Source organism: Phaethon aethereus, assembly GCF_964289735.1.
Source record: "Phaethon aethereus genome assembly, chromosome: Z".
Taxonomy (NCBI): domain Eukaryota; kingdom Metazoa; phylum Chordata; class Aves; order Phaethontiformes; family Phaethontidae; genus Phaethon; species Phaethon aethereus.
Window position 1 is genome coordinate 26,213,495 of NC_138577.1, and position 20,058 is coordinate 26,233,552.

General features: G+C 38.7%; 1 protein-coding gene across 1 annotated transcript in view; it reads left to right on the forward strand.

Annotated features, from left to right (window-relative positions):
- Positions 1 to 20,058, forward strand: part of MAST4 (microtubule associated serine/threonine kinase family member 4) — a gene marked incomplete at both ends in the record, with an annotated part of 310,434 nt that overhangs the window by 260,640 nt on the left and 29,736 nt on the right. The window contains 4 exons of the mRNA XM_082013548.1: positions 3,661 to 3,793; positions 8,041 to 8,108; positions 10,467 to 10,552; positions 19,493 to 19,701. Coding sequence (XP_081869674.1) covers positions 3,661 to 3,793; positions 8,041 to 8,108; positions 10,467 to 10,552; positions 19,493 to 19,701 — 496 coding nt within the window. The remainder of the gene's footprint in view (positions 1 to 3,660; positions 3,794 to 8,040; positions 8,109 to 10,466; positions 10,553 to 19,492; positions 19,702 to 20,058) is intronic.

Genomic DNA, 20,058 nt, shown 5'->3' on the forward strand with positions numbered 1-20,058 from the left:
GCTTGCATAGTTTCAGAATAGCAACTGCAGGGAAAGCCAGCGCAGCTCTCTTAGAGAGTTCTTATTTCAGATGGGATCTTTAGGAGATTTAAGTTGGAATGTAACAACTCTGCGCAGTATGTTTCTACAGAGACAGGTAGCTTGAGCAAGTTCAGGCATACTGTCACTGAGCTTGCAGTCAGCTCTGCAGTACCTGACCTGGGGGGAACAGCAGCAGAGGGATTAGGGTATCTGAATATACAGATAGTCGGAGTTATACTGGGGACTAGAAGAAGCAGAAGAGTTAACTTACTTATGCATGAGCATAGCACTGATGTTGCCAGACTGGGTTAGCTTGTGTAAGGCCACGTGGGCACGTTTCTGCTTTGCCTACCCGTGCTGTGAGAGCTGAAATGGCTCAGGTGTGGGAAGCTGCTCCTACACACAGAGCCAATGTGCTTCAGTTCAGTGGAACTAATAAACCCTCGCAGAACACAGTGTACTCAGGAGGACGATGTAGACACCCAAATACCATGTAAGAGCCAGCCGAGTCCAACAGTCCTGGCAGGCAGCCCGAGCTGACTTTGTTGAGCCACTCTGCTTGCCAATACCAGGATCACAGTGTTGATGCTGCATACAGCTATTTGAGGCTGGCAAGGCTTATGTGGGAGCCGCTAACCTGCTGCTAGACTCACGTTATGCCTGCAAGTGTCATAACTGTATTTGTATGGCACTGAATCCGAGCTAGTAAGTCTTTCCAGCCTGATTTTGGCTCTGTGCTGTGTCTCTTCATCTGTGGCACAGTTAATCCACAACCTGGCTCGTTCAACCATGGGCATTTTGAGAGCTGCCTCTGTTTTGTTTTGGAAACACCATGTCTCAGTGTTCCCAGTTGCAGTTTGTTCATGATTTGCAGTTCAGAAGGAATCTAAAATAAGGTATGTGCTCTGAATCAGCATGAAAGAGATGTTAAAAAGAAGCTTCAGAGGACGCCTTAGCATGTCGATCTGACATTGAATCCAAACTTGCTTTACTCCTGCACCTGAAGTGCTCATTCCATATTTGACCACTAGTTTATTCTCCCTAAATGCTAAGTTTTATGGCTAGCTAGTCCAAATCTTCATTCACTTAGTTCCCAGTTTCTGCCCCTGGGATTTTATCCTAGGCTACTTGTTCTGCCTTATGACACTTCAAGCAGAGCTGTTGTACATCCTGTATCGCTCCTTTTGCTGGGCCTGCTGGTGCGAATGGAAGGAGAGTGGTGTGAGGCCAGGAGATGACTGTGTCTCTTAGTTGCGAGTTTCAGAGCAGCAACTGCAGAGGAAGCCAGCGCAGCTCTCTTAGGGTGTTCTTATTTCAGATGGGATCTTTAGGAGATTTTAAGCTGTAATGTAACAACTCTGTGCAGTATGTTTCTACAGAGGCAGGTAACTTGAACAAATCTAGGCATACTGTCACAAAACAATACATTTCTCATTTAAGAAGGTGTTACGCCTGCTCCATACACATCACTGGAATCATGTAATCTTACAGAAACAGTTTTGTTTTTCCATATTATCCCTCTGGAAACTTATTAATAATATTGTCTGGTAGTTTAAAATGTCTGTCTGAAATAGATACTGGGTATGGAAAACTTCAGCCTCTGTAAGAAAGTTCATAACGTTGTAGGAAATAAATCCAGTACTTTTATCATGAGAAGTTTCAGATACCATGCAGTAATACTGTCAGTTTTCTGATGGTGATTTTGGCTCAGGTGTTCATGGTATGAGAATTCATATTTTTATTCACTTGATAATCCTATGAATAAAGCTTTTGCAGTTTCATGCATGCCAAGAGCTACTGACAAATATTGAAAGATTTTTCTCCATTTGTACATGGAAAATGAAACACAGAGTTGGAAGCAGAGATGAGAAAATAAATTTGTTGCTTCTACTTATTCATGTGTGTGTATGTATATAATGTGTGTGTATGTATATTTAGATAGATATATATGCACACACACATATTCATGTGATTAAAAGTATCTGCTTTGAGATTACCTGGACTTACTAGCAAGTGGAAAAGAAGCTGTCTATTTGCCACCACAGCAGGTAAGGAGATGATGATGTTTTCATGATGGACATAGATAGGAAGTCTTGGCACACATCATCATGTTGTTGTGTTCTTCAGTGCCAAGAAGTAACATGTGAGAGATACAGCTGGGGACAGCAAGTCAGATGAGGAGAGTAAGGCTAAAACAGCATGTAATGTTTAGTTACTCTATTCAGTTTTTAGGCAGTTTATCAGCATCTTGAGACTTTGAGCTAAGTAAGAGAGTTTGCACAGTTCATGGATTAGCGGTAAATCGTTTGGAGATGATGAAATTGTTTCATGACAAATGAAGAACTGAGGTTGTTTCCACAAGACTGAAAATTCGAAAGACATTTCATTTCAGATTCACTGCAACTCCTTCTGGTAGATGCAGCAGTTTGGATGCTTCCAAAATGAAGCATGATATCTAATTTCTCAAGCTGTCTTCCAGGTTGGGACATTGAGTTCCCAAGTCCTGGGTAGCCTGAAGAGCTAGGACAGGAGCCTTGTGACCCAGCACGCAGACCCGTGGAGTCATGGCAGGCCACAAAATGATCCGAGCTAGTTAGCAGGCAAGCTAGCTAGCTCAGCAGTCTGCCTGGCTTCCGCAGATACTTTTGACAAAATTGATTTACCCCAGAAAAAAGTCTGTTTTGTGACATAAATGTTTCATGACTCAGACTGGCTCTCACTCTATTAAACATTGTACCTGTTGTGATCTATGGTTGGCATGAACATCTTAAAGAATGTCATGGCTATGTGAGAGATGTTTTGGTATGAATCCATACCTGCTAGATAGATCAAGTCTATTTTAAAAAAAAAACTAAAACTTTTAATAAACTTCCGTGTTCCTCTGAGTTCTTTCCTATTTTTATCCTCTATGAAGGTAGTAAAATAAATATATTTCCAAGGGACTTGGGGATTAGACAGGGTTTTGAGTTTCTATTTTTTAGTTTCTCTCTGAGGCTTGCCTTTTAGGCATGGTATAAATGATAGTTTTGTAATATAGTTGGTTCCCAAAGGAGGATGTTTCATGTCTAGATTTGTAACAATTGGATCAATGAAGTTCAAATGTTGTTTTCAGCAACTTACAATTTTGGCTTCTTTCTAAAGTTAGTGATTTATTTAATTGTTTTTTCCATAAAACATAGTGCATATATATTGATTAAAAATACTTTAAAATTACATTTAGAAGTGGAGGCAATATATTTACATAGTTTCTTATTTCAGTAGCAGATTTTTATACGCAAGTGGCTGCAGGGAGATAATCTCTATGTGAACTCACTGCTTTATTTTTTTATTTATTTTTTATTATCACTGCTGGTTATAGGTCATTTCACTCTGAATATTATGGGAAGTTTTGAGGGCAAAGAACTTGCTATTCTTATAAAGTAGTCCTCTGAAATAATGGTGTGAATTTTTGTTGCTTACAGCATGTTACATTGTAAAAGCATCGTAGTAGAGTAGTATACTACTAGTAATAGAATAAAGAGATATTGTTTTTAATAAGGGAAATGTCAAATCCTTGCAACAGAAGAAGCAAAGTTTTTATATTGGGGTTTAAGACTTCAATTTCAACAGAGAGAATGATGGTGATTATTTTTCTTCTAGGAATTTGATCCTGAAGAATTTTACTATCTTTTGGAAGCAGCTGAAGGCCATGCTAAAGAGGGGCAAGGCATTAAAACAGACATCCCTCGATATATTATTAGCCAGCTGGGCTTAAATAAAGATCCTCTGGAAGGTAAGTGCATCTCCTGGTACATCTATAGGCTCTTACATTATTCCTTCTCAACATGTTTAGTCAATTCTGATAATCTGTGCATACATGAAAAGGTCAAAGTAAAGATGGTAGCAGAACAAGCATTCGCTAACCCTCACAACTCTCACAAGCTCAAAGACATTAAAAAGACCATCTGAGATTTTTTATTGTGAATATAATTCACAGATACACTGTGTTAATGATTCTCATAATCTTCTTCCAGCCTGGCAATGCAACTTCCTTATTTCAGCTGTAGCTGAAATTTACTGGTATAGTTTGATGGAGACTGTTATCCAACCAAAGGTACAAATGAAATTGAGCTGAGCTGTTAATTGACCCTTCAGTGTCCCCAGGCTCCTGCATCTTAGAGTTCCTGAGAAGAGTATCTCCCATCCCTATTAAAATGGGAAGGATTTATTTTGCTGGGTGATTTATATGTTCATGTTGAGGACTTCTGTAGTGAGAACTTGGATTCCAGTGGAGGTGTTGTCATTGCAGAATTTTTGTTTGCCTGCTTTTTCTTTTAAGGGCAGTGTTGGGAAAACTAAAATTAATTTTGTCTTCTAACCAGACCATCTTCTCTTCCATCCTGAGATCAGGTTCTATCTGGTGACAAATGGAAATTGATTCATTGTGTTCAGTGCTAGTCCTGAAATTTGGAAGAAATTGGCAGAAATGCCATCATGGAAAATGAGCCTAGCTAGTGCCAATTAGCTTGTCTTCTGTGTTATGACGCAGGACAAGGGGCATCTCTAGGAGAGCACTTGATAACACAAAAACAACAGCAAAAAACAATTACAAACTTCTTTTTTTAACCAGTTCTCATGATACAATACCGCATCTCCTAAATCAAAGGTGTAGTATATTGTGTGTTAAAAGAAAACTCATTTTTGTTCAACTTCAGTGGCTTGTAAAGTTCAGCACTGCCCAATGTTGTCAGGAATTTACTTAGATCCAATTCAATTAGATTGGCTATTATTATAGATGATATTCATGTTTAATGTTAACAGATTTAAAGGAAGTCAAGCCTGTTATTAGTCCGCTTCCTGTCTTCCTCATCCCAATTTAGTATTTTTTTAATCCAAGATATAGATTAAAGCAGCTTTAACACCTTTTGCTTGGATGCAGAGTGCAGCAAGGATGCCAGACACAAATTGGGAAAATATACATAAATATTCTTTTCCATGTGGTACTGGAAAAGATCAAGAAGTAAATTAATTCACTGCAAGATACAGAGGTGTCTGCTGGGTTTGGAGAGCTGTTGGTCTGGCCTAGACTGACAGTTCATAAATTCTTCACTGATCAAATATGCAGGATTTAATTGGAGTGTGGGTTGAGGGTTTAGTTTTATTGGCCCTGGTTCTGCCACTTGAACCTTATCTTACTGATTGACTCTTTCTGGCCGCTTGGATAAAAGCGTTCCTCAGCATGAAGCAAGAATCTGACACGACCTAAGTTTAATAATGTCTTCTAATTTCTTTAAATAGTGTATTGTGAGAAAGATCTAGAGACATGCTATATACAAATAAGAGGTACTATTTTCTTGGACTAAATACTTATTTTATGTGAGTGTACTTCATCTAGGACACATCTTATAATTACATTTCATAAACAGAATATTACTTAATATAACAAACTTTGAAGCATTATAGGATAATTGAAATGTGTGGGGTTTTTTCTGATGGAAAAAATGGGCTATGTGGTTTGTCAGTAAATACTGAGGAGTGTGTGATGTACGGATTACCGATCATTGGTTCAGTTGGAGATTTGGGTGATTTATTTATTTTGTGTATAATTTTAAAGGTTAATGTGTATGTAGATTTGTGATCAAATAATTCAGGCCATCTGATTTGTATTAATGCTTTCCTGTCTCCCTACAAAAAGTGATATTTATAAGCAGTATAAATCACTGTGCAATGACTTCTTAAATGATCTGGTTTCAGTTTTAAATTGGTGCCTGTATATACAAGGACATTTCCTAAATAAAAATAAAAGAATGGAACTATGGGTTTTTGCCCTGGCATTAATTGTTTACAAAGGGAGTTATTTGAAAACACTGTATTCATCGCTATAAAAAATATGATGTGAAGATCATGCTCCTGAGACAGCTTTATATTCCTAGTATGCAAAACCAGAAAATATTTAAAATACTTAAATAGGAGAAGAACCAAAACAAACACAAACAAACCTACCTCAGTAACATCACTTATCCTGAAACACAGAATTGTATTTTCAACTAAGCTGTTAAATTATGCCTGCAATGTTCACAAATGTTCATGCAAAGGATTGTACTTTCTCTGCAGAGAAAAGCAACCTACTTCTTTAGACCTTTTCTCTACTTACCTCCTTTGTTTGCTGCCATAGCTGTAGTGTCCCTTCTTCAAGTGAAATGATGCGTGCATTACTTGGAGATAATGCTAGATAAATTTATACTGTACTGAAAGCAATACCACAACAGATTCATCACTTAGCAGAGACTGGTGGCTGCATTTCTGAAGAGTTCCCCAGGGAGACATTTTTCCCCGTGGTTTTTAAATTACCATCTTTACCTTTTTGAATCATGAGTCTTCAGAAACGGTTTAAATCAATGAAAGAAAAAGGGCAGATGTTTAATGGTATTTAGATGAGTTTTAAAAATCTCTTCAGGCATTGCAAAATGGTTCCACAGCTCCCTGTCTCGAAAGCTGACTCTTCTTCCACTCCATTACTACCTACTGCTTGCAAATAGTGTGTATTCCTCAGATAATGATTATTTTGCAAAAATTCTGTTTAAAAATGACTTGGTTTAATTTGCTTCTTAAGAAAATAATTTCTGTTGAGAAGGCTATCAAAGTATATTATTCTGGCTTGTTCGGTTTCCACCCATACAATAAAGGCTTCATCAATACTTCTTGTATAAAAACCCCATGTTCACAAAACTGTGACTTTTGCCAGGGCAATCCACTCCAGTTTTGAGTTTAGCCTATATCATTTTAGCTTAGGCTCATTTTTTTTTAAGATTTGTTTGTTCTCAGCGGAGATATTTTTCACTGTTGATTGACTTCATATTCATATTCAGAATTTTTTGACTGTTTGTATTTTCTCTAACACTTTAAAGATCTGTTTGCTTTTTGAAGTGACATTTTCGTTACTTCTGATTCTTATACTTTACAAACATTGTGTTTTGTGTAGTGATTACAAATCAGAGTCCTTAAATCTTTAGCTGTTCCAACAGAAAATTATCTGTATGGTTAATGATTACAGTAAGTGTTGTGCAGAATTTCCCTTGTAATAGTTACTTATTATCATATAGAAAAATCCACTTCAGATATTCTGTGTGAATATTCAATTATTTGTCGTATTCGTAAGTTCAGTTAATGGTCCTGAGACAAAAATGCACCTCACAAATATCAACTGATGTTATCTCTGATCCCAGCACATGATTATGATAAAATACGCATCTTTGGCTATGTGGAGTATATAAGTAACTATGCATGTGATTGAAGTAATACTAACCTTCCCAGGGTCTTTAGGCTACCAGCTGTCCTGTGAAGTTTTTATTACCAAGATGAATTCCTTAGTTACAGGGCCCCTGCAGACCAAGACAGGCGTAGGAGCTCTGCAGGATAGGTTGACCCTGGGCAGGGACAACGAGGTCAAGTTGTAGACTCCCTAAAATCTTAGTTTCCCAGAGAAGTCATCTGTATTAGTGACTATATAAATGTTAAGCTTCCAAGAAAATGGCTTTTAGCTTATTCTGTTAGGCATATCAGCATTTCTGTGTAGAAGATGCAAAGCAGTTGGAGTCCATCTCTGTCTAAACAAGAAGCTTTTTGCTTTAACTGTGAAAGAGCCCAACAAGGATGGGGCCTGTTATTAACCCCTCAGGCTGAGATCCTCAGGAGTTTTATCAGATTAGTGCTGTCTTTCCCTTAATGCTCAGATCACACATGGATCTCAGAATTCCCACATCTCAGCAATGATAACAGTATCGCTCTTCATTGCTTCATGGCTGCTTGAATTCTTCAGTGGAAGACTACATAGGCATTGAATAGGAGGTCTTCATTTTCCTTGTGGGATTTTTTTAATATACGCTTGGAGATGCCACAGAAGTTATTTGCCAAGTACTACAGATCGAACAGCATGTTCATTAAGTATTTCAGAAAAGTGTCACTTATCAAGTTTTCTGTGCTTCATTTAGTTTTCTGTTTGCTGTAGTTTAAAATGAAGTTTCTAATCTTTGTTTCCAGAAATAGCTCAGCTAGCTAACTGTGACAGTGGGACAGCAGAAACTCTTGAAATGGATGAATCAATAAATGTAAGTTTTCCTGTTATGTTGCTGCTTTTGCTGAACCTGAGCACAGAAAAATAATTGTGTTCCCCCTGGCCCCACCCCATTATATTTTCTCCTGGTATGTGTAAACAGATTGAATAGAACAGTGGTTAGTCATCAGACTAACGCCATGGTGCTCAGCAGACAGAATGCTCACAAAAACGTTAGAGCAAAACTTTCAACCTATTTTCTTAGATGTTGCAGTATTCTCAGCTTCCGCAAAGTTAGTATTCACCAGGTGGCAATTGTTTTACCACAAAACCCACCACTGCTTCCTTTATTTCAGTTTAATGAATGTATTTATTTTTCTTTTAGAAGGACTTTTAAACAGTTTCATAAAAAATAATGTATTTTAAACAGATTTTAAAACAGTCCATTTACAGAGGCAGCTAGTGATCAGACTCTGAACAGATCCAGTGAAGAGCCAAGGAAGAAATGAGCAAGTTAGCAAATAGCCTGGATTCAGAAAGTTGGCTCACAACCTGGAAGATTGTGTCGTCTTCTTCTGAATCTGTGCTCAGAAATACTTGCCTACAATAATGGGTATCTTACAGTAATATTTTGTCAGATGCTTGTTCAGGTTGGCAGAAAAATGAGTTGGAGGAGTTGGTTGGGTTGAATATTGTGGGCTTAAATGCTCTGAATTTAAATTCTTAGTTTTAACAGTTGGTTCTTACACCTTGGATTTTAGTCAACAGAGTAGATGGAGTTCTAACAATTTAGTGTCAATTTTGCGTGCAAGTGGATATAAAAAGCAAGCGCAATTTTGGAGGATGCATAGGTACTTCAGCGGTACTTTACAAGGGCTTAAACATGTTAGTAGAGCTTAAAATACAGGCATGGGTTATCTGTTAATCTGCTTCTGATATGTTACAGAAAAGACATCATCTTCTGGTACATGTTTTATTATCTTGAGATAATTTCTGACTTTCTGGCAAAGTGTCACCTATAAAGGCTTCCAGAGTTGTGACATGAAGGGTGTTTCTTATTCTGCTGCTTTTGTTCATTTGCATTTAAAATACTGTATTAGACCCGAGCAATATTTAGTGAAGGGCACTTACAACAGAAAGAATAACTAGAAGACTTAAAGCAAGTGCTGAAGTGCTTAGGAGAATCTAGGGTGCAAACCGGCTTAGCAATAGCTAAGAAATTGCAATTGTAAAGTTATTTGTGTTGTGCAAATGTTGAAGAAATACAGGAAGGATAATGTAGTGTAATAAAGGAACCTAAGCAGGGGAGATGACAAAATGAAATCAGTAAAATTTGGAAATACTTTCTCAAAGCGCAGCTGTGGAATAAACACACATGGGAAGTGACAGGAAGTATAACTTAAAAGTAACGTACAGGACCATTCAAAATGATAATAAATATGCAATTAGGAAGAATCCTGTACTGGCAGGCAAGTGGGCTAAACAACCTAATAAATTGTCTCTCTCTGTTCCTGTGTAGTTCGTTAACATATTCACTAATCTTATTGCACTGAATTTTCTTGGGCAAGCTTTTAATTAAAAAGGTTCCAACCAGGTCTAGTTTCAAACTTAACTATTACCCAGCTGTCTGGATAGGGATCATAGAACTTCCTGGAGATTTGAAAAACGTCTTGAAAAGGATCTTGTGGGCTTGGAATACTGAATTTGGAGTCCCATGCCCTCATCATTCCACACACACCCCATTTCTAATTCACACTTACATCTTCAAAATTAACTAAAAAATAAAGGTAGAAAAAAGGTTGTGCAGTACTTGGGACAACTCAATTTTGAAAACATTCTGGCATACAAGTAGGTGCAAGTGACCTGTGTAATGGTAGAATTACTGTATTTTTTTCTTGCATATTTTTCTCTCTCATTTTGTGTCTCTTTTCACAGTCTGTGCTAAGTTATATCACATTCTATCCTAAAGTTAGTTCAAAATGTGCAAAAGTTTATTTGAATGACGAGAACTCATCTACATTTCGTTACTACCAGAATCAGATTTACTAAAATGGGAAGACAGTGGCCACCGAGTGCCTGGTGGGATTCATGGAAGTCTGTAACTCCAGATGGGAATTCCCAGCAACTCCTTTACCAGAAGCCTTCGTGCCTCTCTGCTATAGATAAGCAGACAGATAGCTGCGGTGTAACGGGTACCTTTTTGATGAAAAAGCAGCTTTTCTACAGGAGCCCTCTTGGTCCCTGTCTGTGCTCTGTGGCTGTGTGGCTAACCAGCCAGAGCTTTTAGCTGGTTCATCAGGGTGTGACAGCCCGGTGATAGTTGTTTTTTTTGGTTTTTTTTTTTTTTTATTTTTGCCTGATTTTGAAAAAAAAACTGTATTAACTTTATTCTTTCTCCTCTTTTACATTGAAGAGCTGTAATACCTCACTGAAGCTGCAGAGGAAACCTCGGGAAAGTGATTTTGAAACAATTAAACTGATTAGTAATGGAGCTTATGGGTGAGTAATCCATGAGTGCAATAGCTCTTTTGCATTTTTGCTTAACTTCCCGTTATTTCTTATTGCAGGGATGTTTATATGAAGGAGTTTGTTTGCACTGCTACTTTGTGCATTCTGCTTTTCTTTTTCATTGCTAATATTTGAAGTTCACAATAAAAACTTTTTGGAAAGCCTGCTAGGCAGGCTGCAGGCAGTAAGCTAGACAATATTGAATTACTGTGTGCTGCAGTACATTAAAATACTAAATATTACATCACAAAGATTTTTTCAGGTAGGTATCCTGTAATGCCAAAGATGAAATATGAATAAATCAAAAGGCAGATTTAAAGCCACCTTTATAATACTGGAAGCAGCCTGTGTTTATGCAGGTGTGGAACAGAATAAAACTGAATCTGTAGGGAGACAGGTTGTTAAAAATGAGTGCTTACTTGACCTAAAAATATTGAAGTAGAAACAAATTTCCTTAAGTGGGGCAGCACTGTTTTCTTGCTTCTCCATGGACACTCTTCTGTCCTCAAATTTTAACTGGTTAGCTTTTAAGGAATTGCTGTTACTTGGTTAGTTTCTGGGTGCTTGGAAAGTGCAGAGCTTACTGCCCAGTGGTATATAAGTCATCTGGAGATATCCTAGAGATATCTAGGACCAAGAGAAAATTATGTTAGCCTGGACCTTAAATGAACACAGCATGTTTTCTGGAAGTCCCATACAGGGATTGTGTCTATCAGAAGGCAGAAGTCTGTCTTCAGTTACCTTTTCTCATCAGATACTGTCTATTAGACCCTTGATTGGCTCCTCCTCTGCACTGAAATGTATCAAGGCAGGAACTGCCGGTCTATGTAACCTGCAGGACCAGGAGGGATGTATTGGTTCAAATAAGAGGGATTTGTGTCTTGGCATGAGGACCTCATTGCCAAATGAGACCATGTCACAGCCAAACAGTGGAGTGGGCTGTTACTCTCCAGCACATGCCCCATTAGACTGGCTGTACTCTGTGCTACCTCTGCTTGAGGTAGGAAGGAGCAGCAACCCGATAGTACTGAGCACTTTTTGAAGAGACCCTGGACATAGAAGAGAAAGCACCTGCAATCTACCCACTGGAGTTTTTCATGGCATTTTAATCCTGAGGCTGATGGGCACAGTAATACTCTGTGATTACATTTAGTTACAGGTAACCCTGAGCTCTGGGACAGGAGGCATTTAGAACTGCCCAGTATTGTTGGTTGTGATAGCTTGTGTGGAGCCTATTGTGTCCAGACCTGCTTACATACCTCAGCAAAAAGCCTGAAGGAAATAGCATAATTTGCATTAAAGTTATGTAAATATTCAAATACAACTTCTCACTAGTTAACCTCTGCACAACTCATTGTCTCAGAATTTTTCTGTAGGCAAACTCATTACTTACCGTATGCCAGTTTCTCCTGATTACCCCAGGACTTCAAAAGCATTTCTTTCAGCAGTTTGCAGTAGCTGCTGCTCCTCTCCCTGGCTGCATCCCTTTTTCCTTCCCTTGGCAGATGCTTAGTTGCCTTCATTTCTCCTTTCATCTCCTACTCAATTTCCTCTTTGTCTTCCTGGAGGAGGAGAAGAACAACCATGTGGGCTGGGTCCGCATTGGAGAAAAGGGTGTTGTGAGTCACTGGGCCTGCCCAGCTTCCCAGCAGTAGTTTCAGGATGCTGACGAACAGGAAGAAGAGGGAGCAGCTGCAGAAGGGCATGCTGCAACCAGCAGCGTGAGGCCGGCCACCTAAAGTCAAAGGTTCCGTAGTCTTGATGGCTCTTGCTCCATAGGTGTTACAGTCAGAAGGAGCCTTGATAAGCCATTAAGAAATACAGACTGGAGAGAACTGTCCATTTGAAACCAGAGACAAGTAAGGATCGGAAGGGCGGAAAAAGGAAGGATGAAAAGCCGTGGCTTTCTATAGGTTGTATGATGTACGCATGTAGGGTTGGGTTTTTTTCCCCTCATGTTTGTGGCAGGGAAAATCAATACTTATGAAACACCTTTTAAATGCTCATAATATGTGAAATTGGCAATAGAAATGTCATAAAAATTGGATGAGACTCTAATAATTGTGAGGAAAAGGAGAACTGATAGAGGGTGAACAGCTTGGAGTGTATCTGGATTCTGTATGAATCATTATTGTCTTTAGCAAATGTTAAAACCGGGGTAGATTGATGGGTTATGCTGTGGTAGTATAGAAGTGGAAATTGAAAATCTTTTCACTTTAGTAGAGTTCTATTATTTCCATCCTTAAGCAAACAACAAGAAAGTAGGTTTTGTTGGTTTGGATTTTTGTTTTAAATGGTTACTTCTTAGAAGAAAAATCAAGAACAAGAAAGAAAACAAAGGTACAGCCCCATACTAGTTAATGTAAAGGGAAAGAAACACACTCAGTGAACACTGAGACAATACATCTTTAAAAGTGTTTACTCACTTTTCAAAAAGTGATTTTAGCACTTAGTCACTTCTCCCCAACTACTGTAAGTTGATGAGGCTTATGCACCTAAATTCTCTAGGATATCACTTCTTCAAAACTCTCTGTGTGCTTGAAGATCTCCACTGTGGTGTGTCAGGTAAGTGGTACTGTAATATCAACAGACCATTATTTCATCTTTAAGGTTTTTTTCTGTTGGCGCCAGTATGATTGGTGGTTAATTTACTCGAAAGTTACGGTCGAGTTTGAAGGGGAGCACATCACAATAACCTAAATGCTCTTTAACCCATCTACAAAATGTAGTGTAATAAAGCAATAATACCTGTTCCATCTGTGAATACAAAGCAATAAACTGCCCCATAGGCATTTATTGCAGTTTATTTACAAGTATAAGCAGCTGAAATAAAAATTATTGTTGTTATGCTACAAGGATTATTTTTTTTCCCTTCCATGTTTTTCCAGGCCATTAATTTTTTGAAATAACCTAAGTATGTGTGAAATCTGCCTGTGCTTCATTGATTTATTCTCAAAAATACGTCAGTGGGCATATTTTATGCTCTGACTTATTAAAGATTCAGTATGCTATTGTATTAGTTATTTTGAGGCTATAATGAAGGGTTTAATTCTGAACCAATTTTTAAAAAAACATATATTTTGCTGTCTTTGATTTTGCTGTGGTGTTTTTGCCTTCATTAGTGAAATGGAAAGCTTTGACTGCTTGACAGGGTAATTGTTGGTCTTGGCATGCTGTAGCAGAGATTTGTCAGATATGTTAAACTTGATGAGCTTAAATATAAACTATTGGTTTTGTGAAGGTCTGAGTAAATATCTTAGCAGTTCTCTGCTTTTAATTGATCGGGTAAACTCATTTGTAGTGCAATTAAATGACTGTATAGTAGATGAGGTGTATCAAGCTTTTGGGAATGGCTAGGAATATACAAGAAGTTAAACAAGCTGTGAATCAGTAAAATGTAGGATGCTGGCCAAGTCATTAATGGATTTTCACCAGCTGTCTATCTGACTATTTTCAGCCAGACAAAACTTCCATACTTCCCAAATTTAAAACTCTTATACTGCAATCAGAGCACCATTTTTTTCATATTCCAGCTTGCAAGAGGTAGCAAGTGGAAGAAGTCCATGCCTTCAAGTTGGCATCAGCCTGGTTTCCTGAACCAGCTCAATAAAATAAAAATGACATTTGATTTCAGGGAAGTAAATGGTGTTACTTCAGTTGCTCTTCACTAATGCAGAACTGTATCTGCTTAAAGCAAATACATGTTACCACTTTTGCACCTGCCTGGAATGCTTTTACTTCTACAAAGATGGTAATGTCAATATGACGTAATACATGACATACTGGCTAACAGTGTTGCTTGATGAATTTAGGAGCTCTGAGGCAGTGTTGGTTTCACCAGCTGCTGCCCCTAACCTGTGAGTGCTCATTCCTGTTCCTTCTCCACTTGGTTGACAGTACTTGCTCCTATGTAGTTGCATTGGGAATGGGAAGAATGAGAAGGTTACCCAGCTGCAGAATAACTGTCAATCAGGTTAATTCATCATCAGCCTGGCAGCTAACAGTTCAGAGTTGAAGGGGATAGGGGGAAGTGTGGCTTTATAGGTTCATTTAAGTAGCACCACCTCTGAACGCACTACAGGTCTAATAAGCTGTATTCCTTTCCTTCTTTTCTGTTTACCCCTGTGAGTGACTGGACTATGCAGAGTAAGAGGCTTTGACTCCTAGAAGCCCATAGCTTTAAAGAGCATTTTAGAAAGGTTTAGAGTTTTTTACCCAGCTCAGAGGCTGGGAGTTTCTATGCTAGGGATCTTACATTCATCCTTCATTGTGGACCTGCTCAAAATGATGAACTCTGAACCCATGCACTTTATTATCCTTGAGCCTGCCTCCCTTCCCAGTACAGCAGAGCCCAAGTGCCTTATCTTTCTTCTGTAGCTGATACATGTGTGATGATCTAATATTGGCAGCTAATGCAATGCTCTCAGTGGTAGAGAAAGGTTGTTAACCGTGTTGAAAGTCTTGAATTCTATCCTTGCTGAATGTGCAGCATGCTACAAACTGGTGAGGAGCATAATTTCTCAAGTGTTTCTTTTGCGAACACAGCACAGTTTACCCATAGGAAATCTGGACAGCAGCTTCATCATTTTGCATGTGTGTTTACTAGCCGCCATAAAGACAGAAGTCACTGCTACTGTTAGGTATGGAGAGGTGGTTTTATTAGTCAAAATTTGTGACATATTGGAACAACCAGGGCTAATACCTGTTGCGAAAGAAGGATCACAGCCATTGTGTTCTCTTCAGATGGCAGCTTCTCATTTGCTTCTAGGTAGACTGGGATTAGTGTAAATATTGCTGAGAGGAGGCTGTGTGTATTGTCCCAGGGCTTGGAAGACCCACATCACACTGGGTGCTCACGTTAGGAGTGCTGGAGTGCTTTAGGCAGCATTTCCCCCTGCCCCCAAATAAATCCGATCTGGTCATGGGCATTCCCTCGCGAGGAGGTGGTGCAGTGCTGCTTGTAAATTCTGATCTTGAATACCTATCCCTAAACTTCACCGTATTGCCCTAACATGAATCACAGCCTCACAGGTGGCTCCTCTTCACTGGAGGCAACATCAGACATAATTCCAGGGTAGTACAGAATTTAGCAGTCTCTTCTCAGGATATTGCTCATGAAAATGAAACGGCTCCTTGTGAGCAACTGTAACTTTTAAGCAGCAAGCACAGTACTTGTGTTTCCACAAGGAGTTCAACATCCTTTAACAAAGTAGAGCATTGAGTCAAAGCAAGTGACACAGCTACATTAGCTTCAAGCACTAAATGTAGGCTAGGTTGTAAAATGGCTCCAAAAATTGAAGTTACTGAAGAGCTGTAAACGAGGCCTGAAGTAATTTAGAGGAAAAACAGGAATCTTGGTTCTAAGATTGGGGGGATAGATTGCATAATATTTAAGTTGGAGCAATTCAGGAATCCAGTTAAATGTTTTAGCATTTTTTTGGTTATCTTAACACATTTGTGCCTAGCTAACGATATTTTAGAGATACCTTTTCAAGCTGAGATCTATGTTGGAAGTGGAATAATGTAATGTTTGGACAATGCCAAAGTTTAGGAATTTTCTTATTTCTCTTGAAAAGTAAACTTTTCTTGCAATGTTGAAATACAGCATCAATAAAATACAGAGCACTTGTGTACCTGTTGAGATTCATACAGCGAAATCAGAGGGTGTTTTGGAAATCTTTTGTTGCCATGTTACGAAACAGAAAGGGCAGAGGTAGGAAAGCAAATTCTTCGTTTGAAACCATAGGAGGTTGCAACAACGCCACTCTGATTGTGGCTTTGCAGGCAGACGGGGCATACCACTGTCATTGAATGGATCAACAGGGCAATTGGATGGTCTGGATGTTCTTAATACATTGCTTTTGTGTCAAAGGAATCCTCAAATTTACGTTTGTATTTCTACTATACTGAAAATCATGAGCAGCATTTAATGAAAATGCCAAGAAACCAGGAGGTATTGTGCTCTCTCTTAAAAGGACATACAAAACAAAGAGAAACCTTTTTCTAGTGCTCCAGCTGTAGCATTCTGGAAAGTAAAGAATAGAGATAGATGTGGGAAGGGGGGGAAGGTGCCAGGTTTAGGAGAATGTAGCAAGTTGATAGCTTCAAGGAGAGTGAACAGAAACTAGAAGGCCATCACAATCTATGCAATAAGTTGTTATAGAAAGCAGCAGCATACTTCAAGGGAGGCAAATCAGGGTTCAGAATTACGCAAGACAAAGTCGGTATGTGCTAGAACTCATTGTGGCTTTTCCCATCATTTTACTTCCAAGTTTGCAGTTATGTCTCAGCAGATGTATGCTTGTCCAAGCTTTCCATTTAGATTAAGTTGAAGCCCCATTTAGTGCAAGAAACGTGGAAGAATTCCTGTTTCTTTTTTGTCTTCCCCTTTTTTTTTTTTAATTGTCAAGGCAATTTATACTTCTTTATTTTACTGTTACTCTTTGGCCTTTTTTTTTTTTTTCATTTTTATTTACTTTCCATTTTATTGATGTTTCAGCAAATTCTAATACACTCTTTTGAACTGTGGGAGCTGTGACACACAGGCCAGCTGCAATTGTTGCAGTGTGCTTAGTTTACTGTATCGGTAAGCTGAGGAAATGGCATCACTGCTGTGAACTGGGAGCATTCTGAGGAAGAAATGAGGTCTTCTACAGGAGTAACATGCTGCTGGCTAGAACCTAGTTTTCTTTGTAAAACATAAATGCTGTTTTCTGGGGTTACTGTGATAAGAGGATGTGAATAAGTGATGTTAGACATTTTAAAATGTTGAAGATCATTTAAAAGCACTTTATATGGCATGAACAGTGTATGCATGTGTAAACATGAGAGAGACAATTGCATTGCAGTTGTCTCGTGAGTCCGGTACACTTGAACTAAACAGTTTTCTTCTGAGAAATTGTAGGTAACTGAATCCTAGTGGAAAGTTATACAATTACCTGCCTGTGACTGTAAGACTGGAGAGCTTGGGGAAACATAGCCAGCATGTCCCAGATATTTACAGAACTTACTGGTTCTTGATCTTTAATTATGGTAGTAATGACCCTACAGTTCCACCTGCTTTGCAGAGGGGATTTATTAAGATGTTGTAATAATATGCTCTGGTTAATGTCTGTATTTCAAGAGTTCATCTTGGCATGCTGTCCAAATTAAAGCTCTGAGAAGGATCTGCATGCTGAGTCCTCAGGCAGTTCTCAGTTTGTTCATATGACTTTGGGGGTTTTTGAAGGATTGTGGCTTCGGCACCTGAAGGGCTCACTTTTCTACATGCCAGGAGTGCACAAGGGGACTGGAATGGGGAAAAGATGACATTACAGGAGATTAAGAAGCCAAGACAGACTGACAGGAGATAGCAACAAAAGAGAGAGGAAAACCAGAACATAAGGCAAGGAAAAGAGTTATAATGAAGGAGTAGAGAGAGAAGTGAGCATGAGGAGAGCTGTAGGAAGAGGTGCAGGAGGACAAAAGGCATGAAGCCAGCAGGGAGGAGTGCTGCAGCTGAACAACTTAGTCTTTATTCCAGCTTGGGAGAGGCAGAAGTGAGACTTAGTAGGAGGCACAAAGGGTGAGGTTTTCTTGTGTTTTGCCCAAGGTGGTTTTCCCCTACTTTCATAATGGTGTAATGTCTTTTACCTGCCCTGCTCTCAGACAAGAACAAGGGACTTGTGAAAGCTTTTGGAATCAATTCGAGAAATGTTCTTGTCTGGAAAAAGTTTTCCTCCACAAGAGAAACCAGAAACATGATTTTTTTCAGTGCCTGTAATTTTGGTAGCTGTGGGAAGATCTTCATAGAAATAGTAAGGCAAGAATTGCTTTTTGTGTTTCAATAAATAATTGTATGCTGATAATTAGACCTCATGGGGACAACAAATTGAATTTAAAACCTACATAATTGAATCCCATTTATTTCCTCCCCTCCCCCCATTTTCTCCTTTTAGTCCTTTCTTTTCATAAACAATCACTACTGTGGTAATTATATACTGGAGATGCTATAAGCATTAAATGTTACAAAGCAGATTTCAAGCAAGGCAAACACTTTCAAGATTTGCCTCAAGGGAGTTTGAGAAATGCAGCAGTAACGTCCTATGTCAGTGTTTCACAGCAGGCTGATTCCTTCTCCTGAGCCTTGACGAGAAAGAGGCTTGTCCATGTGAGGTTTTCTTTCACTTTGCTTCCCTCACTGCCTTGACCTTCTCTAACCAAGCTTACAGGAAGCTTTGTACCCAGTACCTCAGTGGAAATTCTGCATGTCAGGATACATCTTAATCCCACTTTACCATGTGGTTAACGCAGCGATCTTTGGTTCGGATTACCTACTGGTGACCTGCCCCTGATACAGATCAATGCTGATGTCAGGGACTGAACAAGAACAGAAGATTCTGCACCTGGCAATGAGGGAGCCACCCCATCGAGCAACTTCTGAGCAACCTGCATGAGAAACCAGTGACATGTTTTAAAATCCCCTGGACAGAGTCTAAGTCATAACTCTCTGACAGCACACTTACAGCATAAGCATTTGTCAGAATGATTTATAACACTGTGCCATAGCTTGGTTTTGTATATAATCTTTTGTTGATGGAAACACCCAACATCTACCTGAGCTGAGAGCATTTGCTGTATTGGGGGAGAGGGGTATGTATGTGCTACTATATCTTTTGTTTGCTTTGGAGGGTGGGGAGTTCTTTGGTTTTAGTTTCTGTACTAATTTGTGTTGACTGAGATTCATCCTGGTTATGAAACAAAATGAAGTTTGTAGGCATTCTGTAATGTGAAAGGCAGGTCAACTACATTAAACTAAACCCAGGCCTTTTATATAATACATACACAGTTTTTTAAAGATACATTTATTTATTTGTAAAAAAAGTATTTTAAAATATTTTTTAATAGTTATGCAGACTTTCTTCTTTTTCTCTCCCATTTGACCTTCTTCAGTGCGGTTTATTTTGTGAGACACAAAGAAACCAGACAAAGATTTGCCATGAAGAAAATTAATAAGCAGAATCTCATCCTCCGAAATCAGATACAACAGGCCTTTGTCGAGCGTGATATCCTGACATTTGCAGAAAATCCATTTGTTGTGAGCATGTATTGCTCCTTTGAAACAAGACGTCATTTATGCATGGTCATGGAATATGTAGAAGGTAAAATGTTTGTTCCGTTTTACAGAGCAAGAAGAGACTTTTCTTATACCAAGAAAGAAAAATAACCCGTATGGTACTTGCATTAGAAAGGCCCCTGTGATAACAGAATACAGATTTAGGATCTAAATCCAACAACAAGATGGCTTTTTTCCCAGTCATTATCTCTCTGTATGAGCTTGTAAAACACTTGTGCTCCAGCTATAATGGCAAGTAACTGCTCTTTGAATAACTTCCTCATAGACTGTAATCGTAAGTGTCCTAGCATTCAAAGTTCATGTGGAAATGCTGTTTGCTTTTCTGGAGCTCCATTTTTCATTAGTATGTGTTAGGGTATTTGTAATAGTTATTTTTATGAAG